This window comes from Agelaius phoeniceus, chromosome 3, assembly GCF_051311805.1.
Source record: "Agelaius phoeniceus isolate bAgePho1 chromosome 3, bAgePho1.hap1, whole genome shotgun sequence".
NCBI classification, from domain to species: Eukaryota; Metazoa; Chordata; class Aves; order Passeriformes; family Icteridae; genus Agelaius; species Agelaius phoeniceus.
In genome coordinates this window covers 45,354,414-45,371,098 of record NC_135267.1, presented here as the reverse complement: position 1 = coordinate 45,371,098, position 16,685 = coordinate 45,354,414, and the positions used below count along the sequence as shown (strand labels likewise).

The 16,685-nt window shown below is 39.5% G+C and overlaps 1 protein-coding gene across 5 annotated transcripts in view; it reads left to right on the top strand.

Annotated features, from left to right (window-relative positions):
* CD2AP (CD2 associated protein) overlaps positions 1-16,685 on the top strand; it is a 76,698-nt gene that overhangs the window by 38,373 nt on the left and 21,640 nt on the right. For 4 of the 5 annotated variants that reach the window (XM_077175156.1, XM_054629430.2, XM_077175155.1 and 1 more), the window contains 5 exons: positions 2,754-2,854; positions 6,896-7,016; positions 9,769-9,953; positions 13,329-13,437; positions 16,138-16,229. In XM_077175156.1, the coding sequence (XP_077031271.1) occupies positions 2,754-2,854; positions 6,896-7,016; positions 9,769-9,953; positions 13,329-13,437; positions 16,138-16,229 (608 nt within the window). Of the gene's footprint in view, positions 1-491; positions 2,855-6,895; positions 7,017-9,768; positions 9,954-13,328; positions 13,438-16,137; positions 16,230-16,685 lie in introns of all 5 variants that reach the window. The other variant, XM_077175157.1, reaches the window with a different exon arrangement.

Sequence of the window (16,685 nt, the reverse complement as noted above, 5' to 3'; positions counted from 1 at the left end):
ATTTATGATTTAGGCGTGCTCTTTAATAGAAGTTGAGACCTTACTGGTTCTGGCATGTTTATGCTTTGAGGTTTTGCTTATATTCCACTAGTAGTTGTTTGAAACCCTGAAACAGGACCACCACCACCCTTACAAATATTTTGAGACTTTGTTCCAGGAAACTAAGGATTTAAAACCACTTTTTAGTGACTCTGATCTGTGTTTGCATGTTGGCAAAAGCGTGTAGGTGCCTATTGGGTGTTTACACAGCAGACTATGGAAAAAATATAACCTGAAAGATTAATGCTGGTCCTAGATAAATACAGCCAGGCTCTTATGGGTCCATCCACCTGGAGGTACTGTAGGATTCTGTGAACGTGATCTCATACCAGTTCAGCTGTCAGCTATTGTTCTGGTCACCTTAACCCTGGAATGTTCCCATATTTTCCATGTCACATCCTCATGCTGGTGGCTGTGGCCAGGGTAGAAGGTACAGCTTGGTCTCTTTGCAGGGCTCTGGCTACTCTCATCCTTCTGGAGATGAGAGTGGTGTTCAAGCACTTCCCTTTAGGCACACAGCTGTTTACCTGCTGCAGTGACAGTCTCTGCATTTCCATTTCACTTGCTGTTCCCTTTTTCCTGGAAGACTGTTTGAACAGCTCCTGCAGATCCTGTTTGCTATGTGCCTGGGCAATCACTTGCTTTCTAGAGCTAAGTTATCTTTGTGTTTCTGGTTTTTCACTTGCTGAAATGAGGTTCACAGTGTTAAAAACAGAGTTAAGTTTCTTTCATGCAGCTCTCCCTGAATTCAGGTATTTTTGTGTCAGGTAGGTGGTAAGCTGCAGGCAGAATTCCTGTCAGTTAGATGTCTGCCTGTGTTTAGCAGAAAGAAAATACAGAAGTTGTGCTAAGTAACAGCAACAAAGAGCTAAATTTGGTTTACCCTATGCAAAACAAACAAAACCTGAAGCCACACAAGTTGTTTTGGGAAGGGACAGAATTGCCTGCAGGCTGCCAGCCCAGCAGTCCTGCAGCAGCATGTGAAGCTGCAGTTCTGTTCTCTGAGAGGACAGGCTCCCTTCCTAGGTTATTCTAGGGATTTTCAAAAGTGGGAGGCAGTACTTCCTAAATTGTGTCACTGGAAACAGACCTCAGAGGAGAGGGAGATGTGAAATGCATCCATGGGTTCCCTCCCACTTCCATTTAGATATAATTACACTATGAAAAGGAACACTGAGATCAGATTTATGCCAAATGGCAGTGACTTTTAAATTTGCCTTTTTTTGGTACCGGTTAATCTCCTACCAAACAGAAGCCTTGAAAGCACTGCAGGAGGAAGTAAAGGCTATTGAACCATTTATTGCAATTACTCTGAGCTGAACAATCCCTCTGGGCTCGTGCATGAGTTCCCGTGGAGGTAAAAGCAGGGTATATTATGTGGGCAATTATGTGTTACTAGAAATAACCCATAAAGCTTCATACTTCTGGCTTATTTGTTTCTTGCATAGATCATATACCAGCATGTAGAAAATTCTTGATTTGGTGAGCCCTCTCTCAGAAATTTTAGATGCTTGATGCCTGGCCTGTTTTGTACTGAGAATGCTGGGTGTGGTTTTTTAAATGCATTGCTCTGGACTTTGAACAGTGCTGTAAAAAGACAAGGATCAATCTTGGAGGCACTGTCTGTGTTTTGAAATGTTTTTACACAGCTAATCTTAATTGCTGAAGCTTGAGTGTGGAAGGAGTACAAAGTCTAAGAGAGAGAGCATGGAAATCACACAGCTCCTGTAAGCTTAGGCTTTACCACTTCAAGCTTTTGATTGATATTTTCATTTAAACTCTGGCAGATTGTTTTTGAGGAGGATAGGGAGCATGCATGGGTCATAGCTCAAGATGATAATTGTCTTCAAAAGCATGCTGGCTGCTCTGTTGTGGAAGAGGTCTGAAGGCATGGCCTCTTGTTTGAAGGAGAAGTGCATAAACTAGGTTCAGTAGGAGCAGCGCTCCAGGATATGTGCAGAGTAATTAGGCAGTGTGGGTTCACACCACTGTGGCTGCAGGGCTTGAGTTCTCAGAAGCCACTTCAATGCTCTCCCCTCTCAGGATGTCATTTAGTCTTTTTAATGTCTGCAGTGCTTTAATGGTATGGGGCAAACAGCTAAAAACTGCACTTGATTTTAATCTTGCCTTTGTCGAAGACTGCTAATTGACAGTTTGAATTACTGGATGCCATACTGGCACTGAGAAAAGGTAGGGTTTTTTTTTAATTCACAGGTAAAAATGAGTTCAGATTTTGAAATATGAGCCCAGCAAATGTTGGCATTACCGCAGAGCTGTGGTTAGCAAAGTCCTTGTTAGAGGCCTGAAGGTCTGTGAGCTCTCCAGTGTGGTGCATAACAAAAGTTCTTCCTGCTTTCAGGATTACTTAAGGACTGGAAGCTCAAACTTGTACATTTTCTTCCAAGTAGATACTAACTGGCAGTGATTGCCATTCCTGCAAATTTTGGTTGGGAAATAGCTTGAGAAATCACTGTAGTGGGGATTTACCTGACTTGCTTGTGTCAACATGCTTTTTTTAGCAGGTTGGTAATTGGTATAGTGTTCGTTTATCAGAACCATGGCTCCCTAGCCTAAGGTGACCCAAGCAAACCACAAAATCAGTATCAAAAGCTACATAGCTTTTTGGAATGGTTTCTGGGTCTTCAGGAGCAGGGTGTAGGAAGGATGGTTCTCCTTTATGAGTGTTCTTACTTCTGGTGTTTCCCTTGGATCAGGGTCCAAGAAGCGGCAGTGCAAAGTGCTCTTCGACTACATCCCGCAGAATGAGGATGAGCTGGAGCTCAAGCTGGGGGATGTGATTGACATCATTGATGAGGTAAGCTGTTCTACAGAGCTGGCCATTCATCTGCTGAGAGTCAAACCACTTTTTTGGCTGATTATTTGTATTACAAGCATGTTGGAAAAATAGCATGGGAAGTAGTGTTTTTGCAGCTAAAATTAATAGTTCTGGAGTTTTTTCTCTCAGGATCTAATACTAAAACTATGAATGCTAGATGTTTAGAAGAAATATTTTATCATCACAGTAATAAATTGTGATCTATTACACAGATTCATTTTTTGAAAGGGTTTTGCAGTTCTTTGGCCCTGTCTGTGTGATCCTTGGCTTTAGGATGCTTTGTGGTAAAACTGTTGGACCAGTTTCTTTAGGCAGACATACTCCAAATTGATACAGGTGAAAAATGTTTTTTGACTTGATTTGCCAGTTTCAAGTTCTCTTGTAAACCCATTGAGTTGGAGTGGTGGTTTCTTATCTTTTCTTACCCATGTGCTTCCTTGGTGTCTGTTCCATTCAATAGCAGTGGTGGGAAGCTTGTCTGTGTCAGAGGAGTGTCTCTTCCAAATGTGAAATCTGTCAGGGAAGCTGTGGAAAAGATCAGAGTGATTGTGGAAGGAATGTTTTTAGAACTCAGTGGAAAACTTATGCACAGCAGGCTCTGACCTTCCCTGGTGCCATCTCTTCCTCCCTGAGGCTCTGAGGAGGGAGAGTGAAGTTTTCTTCCTAGACATGTGCTGTTGGTGGTGCTTTTTAAGTAGCTTTATGGGACTGTGTTTTTCATGTGCATGACCCTCTTTGGAAGAGAGTGCTAACCCGACAGTTGCCAGGAAGGACTTTTCCATTTTCCTAGCAAGGAAAAAACTATGTCCTTAGATGCATTTGCACTAATACTTCCAGAATTTAATATCTGAGAGTAAACAGAGCAAGTGACTTGCAAAACCTGCTCACTAAACTCACAGTTTCATAAATGCCTTCGTGTGTGGGTGTTTTTTTGAGGAGTGTTCCTGGGTAACCTCAGCAGTTTAATTTGTGGATGGTGCCTGCACTGGCAGTTGTGACTGGATGGTCCAGTGTAAACATTCATGAGAGAGCGCGTACAGTGAACTATTGTGGAAACAACTCTTTTGCTTGCACATGTTGGCATCTGGAATTATTTTCAGAGGGGTGTGTGGTGTCATGTACCAGAGATGGCCAAGTAGCCAAACAGAATAAAAAAATCAGAGCATTTCCTCATCTGGTTTCTTAAGGAAGTGTGGATTATATTTTATTATTTAGATTTTTTTCTGTTAGTTGCCATGCTTATTCCTTTTTTGATGATTTGAAAATATGTTTTTGTACTACCAGGTCTTTGCTACTTCTTTGACAAATTTTTAGGAAAATGCTACCTGATAGAAAAATAGTGCAGCTTAGTATGGTCACAGAACTGTTTGTACACTGTTTTCATGGTGATGTAGAAAAGACCTGACAGGTGTAGACTGTGTCTGTCTGCTTCATGAAACTGTACTGATGGGACCAGAAATGTAAAGAATGGTAGAAAATGCTGTCCATGGGTTGTGCAATATGCTGGGATAACTTGTCTTAGGTAATTTGTCCTCATTACTGTGAGATAGTTTGCGTCTTTGTTTATATGTAAAAGGTGTTGTTTCTGTGCATGCAGATGACTTGTAACTTTTACTTCAAGGAAAAATTGTTTGGTCACCTCTTTCTGTGGGGAAAATAAGGTAAAATCAGCTCTGTGAGGGGGATTGGCTCTATCAGTTACTTGAGAATAATTCAATATTTAGCCCTTGAGTGCTTTTTGTAAATCGAGTTGATATAAATGATACCACTGATCATGAAATCAAAGGTGAAGGCAAATGGGTTCAGCAATTAAATGGTTGATATTGAAGAGAGCAGAAGTAACTTTTTGGGAAGAAAATTGTGTAATGTGCTGGCTGAATCCACAGGGCTTTTTGTTTCTAGAAAGTCACGTGGGTTTTACACATGAAGAACATGCACAGAGTGCACATGGTGACTGTCATTGCTCTAAAACCTTTGTTTCTCCTTTATATCTTCCCCTCTCTTCTGTCAGGAGCAGCAATAAATAGCAGATTTATTTTTGTAGTATTATAGTTTTAGTATTTGCATGCTGTTTTTTCAAGCAAAATAAAATGTCATATGTCATATAACATCATTAGGGAAGTTTTTAGAAAAAAAAGAAAAACACAACAGATTGGTAAAGCTGCTTATTCCAGCCTTCTTCCCCATTTTTTCTTTGGAAGTCTGCATTTTTGTACAAATAAGTTGATGAGATTCACACTGAAAAAAAAGTTCTGGTGTGTGTACCAGAGCTGTACCTCTCTCTTGTGGAAATTGGATCATATGATAATATTTTGGAATGGTGGAGAAGGGTTATGAAATTGTCATCTGTGATGCTGCTGCTAACAGATGTGCAGATGTTCTCCACCAAAGCATGGAGAGCTTCTTTAGCCTGTGTCATAATGTTGATGAAAGAAACCTTTTCTGGCAATGCAGTTTGTGTCTAGTCAGGGGTTTATATAAAGGCAGTATGGTGAGGAGGCTGAGCGAGTGTGCCCAAGAAATTTTGGGTTTGTTCCCGAGTGCCTCTGAGTTGGCATCACTTTGCTTTCCTGTAAAGTGCTTTGCTGACCACATCTCTTGGCAGAAGAATAAATGGATGCTCAGGTCACTTTCTGTACTGTAACTATTAAAAGTCCCTTTCTCAGGCTCCTGAGTGAGTGGTGTGAGTGAGTCAAGGCATTTGTATTTTAATTTTCTGTTATGTGTTCCATCAAACCTGAGGTGCTGGAGCCTGGGCAGCACTTGCCAGAAATCTGTGCTTAAAATTTGTTTCAGAGGCCCAATCTCTGAGTTTGAACCATCCACAACAAAGCTGTATTTTCATACCAGGATGCCTTTCAAAACAACAGTGCTATTTTCATTGCCTGTGTCTGCAGCTGCCAGGTTCTCCCTGGGCTCCGCTTGCCTGGAGGTGGACTGGCATTTAAAAACCATGCCTGTGTGTCAGGCATAGTGACCTAAAAAGCCAGGCTATAAAAAGATAGTGCAAACAGCTGCTGCTTGGTTGGCTTTTTCCTTTTCCTCTTGCTTTCCTTTCTTAAAAACAGCTTTCCAGCCTCAAAACAGGGCAACCTAAATAAAAGATTCTGAAGATTTATCTTCATTATAGTTTTTAACTGGTGCTCACTAGGTAAATAAACTGAATTCATTTACGACATTTTGAAAATTGTTCATAAATTCAAAGGGCACAATTCTTAGTCCTTTGGTATCATTTTACCCCATAACCTCTTCCTGCCCTGCTTTTATTTGTTCTGCTTTAGACCATGTGGAGTACTCCTGATAAACTTTCCAATATGTTGCTAGACTTAGGACTGTGGTGTACCTTCACAAAATCCTTGTGGACTTGGTGAGGTTGGGGCAGGTCCCTGCCCCTGTGGTGCATGTAGGGCCAGGCTGTGTTGTTCAACCTCCTTCTAGATGGAGTGGATAGCTTAATTTTCCATTTCTCTGATGTCCTTAAGGACTTTTCTGTGTTCTACCCCACATTATCTGTAGAAATTTAATCTTTCAAACTCATCTTTTGATCAAAATTGTGTGAAGCTGCCCTGTGGATATGAGGCCATTTGGAGCAGGACTGGTGGAAACTGGACAAGACAGAGGAAAAGACAGATGGACAGCAAGAGCACATAAAAATTTCCATGGAGACACAGACTCAAAGTTTCATCTGCATTTCATTAACAGTTTAATACTTCTTTGTTATGTTAAATGTGCAATGCCTCTTATTCTGTTTTGAGAAAGTTGATGAACATTTTTCTGCTTTTTGGGATTAACTAGACTGGGCCTTAGTCTCCTGTTAGGATCATTGCTGTAGTGATACAAGTAACATTAAATTGTTTTCTTCCTCTTCTTTTTGTCTAATACTTCTACATGTTTGGTACGTTTCTGTACAAAGAAATTGTGATAATTTGAACTTTCCCCAAAGCTGGTTGTAGAGTTTGTATGGAATTGAAAGCAATTTCCTTTTACTCCATTGATAACGTGCAAAATATTTCTATACAGGTAGAAGAAGGATGGTGGAGTGGAATACTAAATGGCAAGGCAGGGATGTTTCCTTCAAACTTTGTGAAAGAATTGGAATCAACGGATGATGGAGAAACACAGGATGCTCTGGATGACACAGGTAGTGTTCTGTTTGTTGCAAACTCTTAGCAAAGTAATTTTTGATTTCTGGTATAATTTGGGGTATTATGGTTAAAGTACAACAAAGTTGTAAAGAATTCAGTCTTCCTAAGAATGATGTTCTCATTTCTTTCCAGAAAGAGTTAATGCTGAATATGAGGATACATGTCTGCTCCCATTTTCACTCATAATAAAATTGCAGTCAAAGTCTTAATCTTGCAAATGTGTGGTATACACTTTATCACTAGAAATTTTATCATATTCAAAGTTGATATTTTTTAGACTTGGATATAAAATTATTCTTTTGTTTAATAGCTTTTTTCAGTCTTATTCTCACAGACATGAGCTCTCTAAAACAGAAAATTCAAGTGTTTAACCAAGTCATTTAGGAATCAAAACAGTGTGGAGAGCCTCAACTTAAAATAAGTCCACGAAGGAGATCCCTGTTGAGTTTGTGAGTTTCCCAGGATGAGGTGAGAGATGAGGAATCTGACTCCATGTTCTCAGAAGGCTGATTTATTATTTTATGGTATTATATTATATTAAAGAATGCTATACTAAAACTATACTAAAGAAGGAGAAAGGATACAGACAGAAGGCTTAACAAGAATGATAATGAAAAACTCGTGACTGACTCCTCAGAGTCCAGCACAGCTGATGGTGATTGGTCATTAAGTAAAAACAATTCACAGGAAACCAATCAAACATACACCTGTTGGTAAACAATGTCCAGACCACATTCCAAACACAGGAGCAGCAATCAGATAATTACTGTTTTCATTCTTTTCTGAGGCTTCTCAGCTTCCCAGGAGAAGAAATCTTAGTGAAGGGATTTTTCAGAAAATATGACCATGACAGGTCCCAGTTCTTAGGCCTTAGATTATGTTTTAATCTAACAATAAGATGTTTTTAAGGCAGGATTTACATTTGGCTGTCCTTTTCTGGCCATGACTGTATAGCTAGGGCAGAAGCAGATGCTCTGTGGCTGGACAGTAGCCTGGGTGGTGCCAGGCAGGTCTGTGCTTTACAGGCAATTACTCTGTTCCCTTGAAAATGCACTTTAGAAACATTTCAATCTGTGAAGATGAATTTGAAGTGGACTTGTCATATGGTATTGCTGAAACAGGAATGTTTTTTGGGAACATCGTAGCAGGAGTTAATTGATTTTTAAAAGACAGTGGTCTAACATTCGAGAAAAACAGGGGTTTTTTTTACCTTGTGGTGATGTGCACCTTCATTTGCGTGGTGTCCAGTACTGATTGCTTCAAAAAAGGTCTTGCTCATACATAGGGAAGAGCCTGGCTTGGAATTTTTTTTTGGAAATTGTGGAAATCACAGTAGCATAAAATAAGAGTTTGACTTGAGCAGTCCCAAATGGCTCAGTGGCTGTTTCCTTGGAGGTCAAGTTCCCTGAGTTTAGTGGGGTCTGGTGCAGTGAATTTACAAATGGGTATATGTTGATCTTAATTGTTGGATTCTGAGATCAGTGACAGTGCATAGTAATTTGAAGTAATTGTATTTCCTGTCAGTACCTAACAAGTTGGGGTGTTCAGCCTCTCATCCCCCGGGGGTTGTATTTAATGCTCAGTACTTTCACAGTCAGGGTCTGGAGTACCTTTTGGTTCCCACCTCACTCTTGGGAAACAGTCCTTTCACTCACTTGTGGCCATTCAAAGGTGCAGCCTGGGCTTTGCCCACCAAAGGGATGTTTAGCTGTCCTATGACATATGAGGGGGGTATAACTAAATAAAGAGCAGCTGGGTAGACAAAAGGTGAGCAACTGCAAGAGAACTTCGCTTCACGGTACCATCAAAATATCTTAAATTAATGATAGGAGGAAGAGGCTTTAATCTTTATTGCAGTTCACAGGCCTGCATGGGCTGAAAAGAACTTGACGCAAAGACTAAAAGACGTGGAGGCCACTTTGACTCTGGTTTATAAAAGCTGTCTGCTTTCACATGACTGTCTCCTGGAATTCTGCATGCAAAAGTTGCTTGACTATGTATACTAATTTGTGGACTTGAACAGATCTAACCATAGTTTAAAAACTTCTTAAAAAAAGAGTTGCAAAGCTCTTAGCAACAAAATTAAGTTATTCTCTGAAATACATTTCTGGGGGGTGGATAAATGCTGTCTCTTAAAACTGAAAGATTAAAAGAATTGTAAATAGTTGAATTATCCAGCAGTGATTAATTTCCAACAACTGTATCTGGTTTGAATGCTTGGAGCATTTTGAGCAGTAGGAAAATGTCTCTTTGGTTCCTTGAGAGGCATCACTCTGCCCCTGAAATACACTCTCTTTTCCTGTGACAGTTGAAACATGTTTGGATTCATTATGGACCTTTATTGATTATTGCTTTCTGTGCTTGTAGCTGTTCAAATGAGAAGCTTTTAAATGTTGGACTAAAATGCCATTTTCAGAGAGTGCATAAGCAGCGTCTCATAAAACTAATGGAAACCACTAATGTTCACAGGCTGTGGAGCCTGAGTGATAATTGAAATAGCAAGAGTATTAGTGAGCTGTTGACTTAGTTGCCAGAGTAATCAGGACAAAACGGGTGTGATTTAAGTTGGTCTTACATTAAATATAAAATGAGAACAAATGTGAGGTGTTACAGCTACAGTGGTGTTCCTTAAAAAGCTCTTTATCAGGAGGAGTGCACAAAACTGTGCTGCTTCCACTTTTTTCCCAGAAGAGCTAATAAATAATTTCAGCATTTAAAATAGCTTTCCCTTTCTTATTTTATTTTCAGAGCCTGTTTTCAATAGTCCTACCTCACCTGTGACCTCTCCAGGAAATGGGAGTGAACCTGCTTTGGGACCAGCACAGCCAAAGAAAATCCGAGGTGTTGGGTTTGGAGATATCTTTAAGGAAGGCTCAGTGAAACTCAAAACAAGATTATCCAGTAATGAATCAGAAGATAAAAAGCAAGATAAGGTTCGTAGTGGTACATATCGTTCTTTTGAGATTTCCTGTAAAAATAATTTAGGAGATGTGGAATCTGACCATTACCCTCTCATAGGGCTCTTGCCTATAAAACAAAGCAAATCTCCTTGAATATGTTTCACAGTAAGTTGTATTTAACATTGATTCCAAAAGGTCTATTTAAATGTCTTGGTATTTAAATCATTAGAGACTAAAAACCAAGCTGATACATAAATTCTCTTTTCAGAGTCATGTGGTGAAAGACACAGTGGCATCTCAAACACATCTGCAGTGTGAGGTCCCTCTCGTTCACCTTGTAACAGACTTTATGTATAGTATGGGAGAAGATTAAGTCTACCAATATAAGTTAAATTTGTTTTTTAAAACAAGGAATATTTTGGCATTTCTTTGTGTTTTGGCTTATTTGGGTTTTTTTCTCAAGTTTTGGCGGATGTTGAGACTGCTGTTCTAGGTGTCAACTGCCATTACCTTCAGTGAGTGCTACCAAGCTTCATAAATTACTGGTTACGTAAGCCTGTAAGCCTTACACAGAAATGCAGTTCTAGGATTTTGCATTTTCTTTTCCCCATTTTTTATGGTTGAGTGGGAAAAGGAGCCCTTTTATTCTTTGTTTGAATTTTATTTTGATCTGAACTCAAGAGCACTCTTACTCCTTGGAAGCACAGCAACAATGCTCAGTCCTTTAACTTGAGTTTACTATTCCAAGAGCTTATATATGGATTTTCAGCTTTTGGTAAATTAAAAGCAGCTGAGATAATCCAGTTTTGACTCAGGTGATAAAGAAAGCTTTTAAAGGCTTTGTCTATTTCAATTTCTGTTTGTGGGTTATGGTCATTAATGCTGTTCTGGTGAGTGATTTGTTTTCCTCTGCCATGGTAATAATTGTATTGATGTAGGGCAATATGTGAGGTGAGTCCCTGGGAGGAGGGAGGATCGGAGACTTCCTTGAATGTGTTTTTCTTCAGTAGCAATGCTCAGAGCAATGGCATGGTGTGTGTAGTGTTTGTTTCTGGTCTGGTCAGAGCATCAGATTTGGAAAAGTTGCAAGTGTGTTGCCTTCTGTTTAAAGCTTGGGGAATGTTGCTTCCTAAAGAAGGTGTTGTTTAGAAAAGGTCTGTGGCAGACCTTACTGCAACCTTTCAATACATAGATGGATATATAGATGGAGAGAGACTTCTTACTGAGGTCTGTAATGAGAGGACAAGGGGCAGTGGTTTGAACTAAAAGAGGGGAGACTTAGGAAGAAAAGAGAGGAGATAAGGAAGGTGCTCTTCATGGTGAGGGAGGTGGGGTGCTGGAACAGATTGTCCACACAAGTTATGATTACCACATCTTTGGGATTGTTCAAGGCCAGAATGGAAGGGGCTTTCAGCAGCCCGGTTCTGTGGGAGGTGTCCGTGCTCATGGCAGGGAGTTGGACTTGGATGGTCACTGAAGGTCCCTTCCAGCTCAAACTTCTCCATGATTCTGTGAAGTCACATGGATTCTCCTCATTCCTCCCCTTTGTCCCTTGATGTGGCAGGCTGTGATCACTACTGTGGTGTTCATGTGAATGCTATTAAGAGTAGGTTTTCAGAACCTAGCTTCCAATTTGCTTTCTTGTCATGAGATTGATCATTCAAAAGGGTGCCTCCCTCCTGTCTGCCTTGTCACTTGGGAATGTAAAGAGCCTTTCCAAACTCGTGCAATTAATATGAAGTCTGCTCAGACCTTTTGAATTGTTCTATTTGACTATATATATGCAGTGACATATGCTGTGCAGTTTTGGTTGGCCTGTCTGGAAAGGTCTGGTAGATAATTTCACATCAAGAGAGGAAATTAAGTGAGAAAACAGTTTTGCATAGCTTAATGTCAGAGAAATAAACATTTTAGTTTAGCACTTAATATTCCACTTATACTTGTTGCCAAAGTCATCCCAAAGGTGGACAGACTTACAGAACAACATGGAGAGCCCAAGGGAGATAATTCTCATCAATCTCTTGTAAAAATAGATGGCTTCCTTGGATTTGTGCTTAACTTGCTTTGGCGTTAGCTGATGAAATGCTTGGAGAGCACTGTCAGTCTTCTAAGACAGTAAGAAAAAAATAAGAAAGCTGTGTAGAGGAGAGGTCTCTTTTCCCTTGGAAAATTCAAGCTGTTCAGCACAGGAAGACTGAGCACTGATGGATCTGATGGGCCCAAGAGTATAAATGCTGCTGCAGGAGATCTTTCCAGCTCTCCCAACATCCCACGTGGGCTCAGGCTATTTATACCCTGTCTGCCTAAACTTCCTCTCTTATTCCTAATTGCATCTTACATTGGAAGGGGAAATGCAGAAAACTATTTCCATGTTGGAGGTGTTTAATCTCAGAGGAGGGTTATTTTAGTGCTTCCTTCATATACCATTCTGGAGAGAGTTAAATTGCATAGGTACTGCAGGAACATCCCAAATGACCTTGGCTTCTTCTATGGTATGTCAGAGGCACCAAGCATCAGCCTACAGGCATTGTCTGGCTCTAAGGAGAGTAAATCCAGTTTCTCTGACAGTAGAAGATCTGCAAAGTTGAACTGTAGATGAAAATGAGCAGAGTAACTAAAGGCAGTGGGATTTTTCATATCAGTAATGCTGTTAGGGCTGCTCAGGTGAGTACTGACTGTAAGATCATATTCTGGGTTTGTAGCTCTGGGTGTGAAGAGGTGGATGCAGCTGAAGCTGTCGGAATCTGCCTGGCAGCTCAGTAAGTTTCTGAGGGGAAAAATTAAATATTCTGTAATTTATTTTAGTTAGATGTTAAACTCTGAAACTTGTGGCAATGCATCTTTGTTTTTTCATTTAGGAGAAATCTCTAGTGACACTTGAACTGTTCTGTACAAATTGCTGAGAGAGAAGGGAAGCTGGGGTGGGTTTTCATGTTCTCTTTCATTTGTCTGAATAGTTAAAAACTGCTTGTCTGAAGTGCTGTATGGCTGCTGAGTATCCCTGCCTTATTCCAGTGCAGAGTAAGCATGGCCAGAGAGTTACTGTGAGCAGAGCTGTTAAATAACTGCTTCTGTTATGTGCTGGAGGAGGCAATATTCAGGCTAATGGGAGAGTAACACCTGGAACGGCTGAAATAAAATTGCTAAAGTATATTTGACCATATCCTGAGATCAGCTTCCAGTTTGAAAGCTGTGCTCTGTCTTTGACCAGTAGACAAACTCTAAGTGCAGTGTCTGTAATGAAGTAAATACAGTAAGCTAAGTACTTAGTGGGAAAACTCATTAAATCTCTTGGAGATGGTAATTTTCATCATCTCAGCTAATGAAAAATTCAGTATCTTCCGTAGCCTAATAACAAACAAAACTTGAAAGAATTTTTGTTAACAAAGTTCTTTTTCCTTAATACAGCCATTACCTAACCATCCTCCTGGAACAAAGTTAATTCATTTTCCCAGTACAACAAAAACTGAAAACACACCTGAAGTAATAAAACCAGAAGCTGAAAGTAAACCAAAAGGTAAGGTTGATGGATATTTACATCTGTTATGTGGTAGTCCTTTCTTATGAACTATTTGGTTATCAGTTTGTTTTTTTGGTGTTAAAATCTAAAACGTCTGCGTGTACTGAAGTTTTGTGTAATGTTCTGTACCCTTGAGGAGTTAGGCAAGTGCAAAAAAGTCTAAAGTAATTTTTGCTTACATTTTGCTTACATGCTTACTGTATTTCTTCAGAAAAAAAATCAAAAACATTTGTAGGGTTACCTCCTAGAACAAAATAAGGCTGGGATAGGAACTTTTATTGCAACAGTCATTTTGCATTAATTGTCTGTTGACGTGTTGTTTACTTTCTGCCTGGTTTGATTCTGATGGGATGCTGGAGACCTATTTCCGTGGAACAGTCTCCCAGCACAATTTCTGTCCCCAGGTTACACAAGTTCCTTTGTAGGCTCAGGATTTTCTGTGGAGGTGGCAGCATGCATCTGAAAGTTGGTGCTTAGGTTGTGTTGAGGTCTTTTCCCTTCATAATCCGTTCCATTGTGATTCTGTTTATGCTGTTTTTTTATTTTTCTTTTTTATCTCTTAAGAATTTATGACTTCATTTAGCTGCCAAATTGCACAGTTTTATCGAGAGAGATATTTTTAAGTCAACCCAAAACATCTTGTGGGAGTGCCAATCCCTATGAAAAATTAACTTTGATTATGTGACGTGTAGATTGCTCATTTCCCCGGTTCCAGAGCAGACATTTTGTCAACTTCTGTATTGTAATTTTAAGTATATTTTTGTTTTATGTGGAAGTACCTTATTTTGGTGTGTTGTTTTCTATGAAATGCATAATTTGCAGAAATAAGAAAACTGCAACATCTTGCTTTTAAACCATTCCAAGGCTATTGCTCTAAGAACCAGCAAGACAATGTGCAGCCCTGAGCATTGTGAAATTTGACTTGTCTAAAAATATGCGTAAAAATTAACGCAACTCTGCCTAGAAAAAAATGCCAACATTCAATGCTGGACACCCAAAGCATTCAGTATTTAGCTCCTTTAATAGTTTCAGGTGCATCTCATGCTAAAAGCATGGAAGTTGATCTAATCCTGTAGCCATGCGGAGTCTCTCTCCCAGAGAAGCAAATATGTCAGAGAGGAACTTAAATATGACAGTAATAGAAGCTGTGGGAGAACATCAGTAGGTAATACCTATAGACACCACAAAAGAACATCTGAAACCTTAGACTTGTTTTTCTTCCTTAGTGTTTTATTTAAATATAGACCATAGTGTAGTTGATGTGTCTCATCCTCAGTTTTAAGAGACCAGGTTTTAAAATAAACTGTGTTCATCTCTTAGCAGATAAATGCAGACCTCTGAAATGTTTAGGCTAGGTTGGCTTATTTTGCAGTGAGGCTCTTCTGGTTTTGGAAGTTTGTTTTGGCCTCTGGTGCAAGTATATAAAAATATTTTCTTTAAAAAGTAAAATAATCACAATTTGATCCCTCTTTCCCCCAGTTAAAATAGGATACAAAATCTATATATATATTATCTCTTCAATCTTGGCATACTTTGGCATTTTAACATAGTGGTTATTACTCCTTTTTCTTTGTGAATACAAGTTGTGCATTTTTAAACTAAAGATGTGTATCTTGATTAAACAAAACACAACAACAGCAAAAAGGTTTGACTGCAACTGATTTATTCTCTTGCCACCCAGCAAAAGCTATCATTAAGAATTGCAGATGATTCTGTGATTCTGTGACCTGATGGTGTGCTGCTCTAACTGGCGGGTGAAGCAGCTGCTCATTGTGCTGTCAGTGCCAAACACCTGATAGGTTATGGCAGCAGCTAAAGAGTCCTTTCTGTTTGCTTCCTCTTTCTTAGTGTGTCAGATACAGAAATACAACCTTTTTAGCTGCTAAATTGTTTAATATGTGCTGGGGTTAAAAAGTCTATGTTTATGTATTTTGGCCTTTCTCATGATTGTTTTTGTGCCAGTGTGGGAAGGAAAACAAATCCTCTTGCCTTTTCAATTGTTACCACAATTTAAAATGGATTAGTTTTGAATTGTTCCAAATGGAAAGAAAATAATTATTCTTTCTGCTTTTGCAGAAGAGGCTGTGGCCGAGAGTTGATGGCTCAGATGAGCTCTGGTTTCAGGTGCTTAGCCAAGGAATGCCTTTGCTTTAGTTACTTGGTTTCACTGCGCAATATCTGAAGTCTGCTGCCTGAAATTTCTGTAGCTGTACATGTTAATCAGGGATGTATCTTGAAAACAGCTGCCTGTATTTAATTGGGATTGCAAATTTGAAATTTAGATCAATTTTGAGAAAACAGATAAAAACTCTAATAAGCTTGTGTAAAGTAGCTCAAAATTGAATATATAAATGCTATTGGGGGGGTAGGTGTGCTGTAACATTTTTAACTGTTACACTTTTAATGCCTCTTTTTTTCCCTCTGAAATCAGAGGGCTTGAATAAAGTTGCTGTTGTGAAAAAAAATCCTTTGAGGCTTATACTTCTAACTTCTCAAGGATCTATTTCCTTTGCTCAATAAGTATATAATCTTATTTTTGCTTTCATTTGAATATTCATAAATCAGTCTCAGGTGGCTGGTCTAGAAGGAAAGTATGATTATAGTGTGAATTTCTCAGCTCTCAGACAGCATAAGTAAGCTGTTATAAGGAATGTTACTACCCATGGTATCCAGATTAATTATGCTCCTCTGTTCCAGCCAAGGAATATTGCAGGACAATATTTTCCTATGATGGCTCAAATGATGAACTTAGCTTTAAAGAAGGCGAGATCATTCAAATAATCAGTAAGGTAAGAAAGCTGGGTCTGCTCTGGCCATGTGTATGGCTTTGGTGAATGTTGTACAGGGAGGTTGTGTATGAACGGAGAAGCAGGAGGGTCTGCTGCAGCAGATATTCCTGTAGACTGATTTCTCTCATGTGAGAGTCAACTCTTTGCTTGTGCACTTGATGAAGATACAGATGACTTCAAAGATTGTTCCAGAGTGGGCGTTATCTTGGGGTCCTCAAAGGCCAGTGGGATCAGTGTACACTCAGTACCAAATGCCTTTTCAGTGAGGAAATGGGAAAAGCTTTCAAACAGTCCCTTTACCTTCAGAAACAGTTCTTGTTCCCTGGGATTCAGAATAACCAGACAGAAATTAGTGATACTTCCTGTCTGTAAGAGAAACGTGATTATTTAGTTGAATGTTCGCATTTGTGTTGAATTCTGAAAGCACCTTTTTGATAGATCATTTTGATGCAGAGA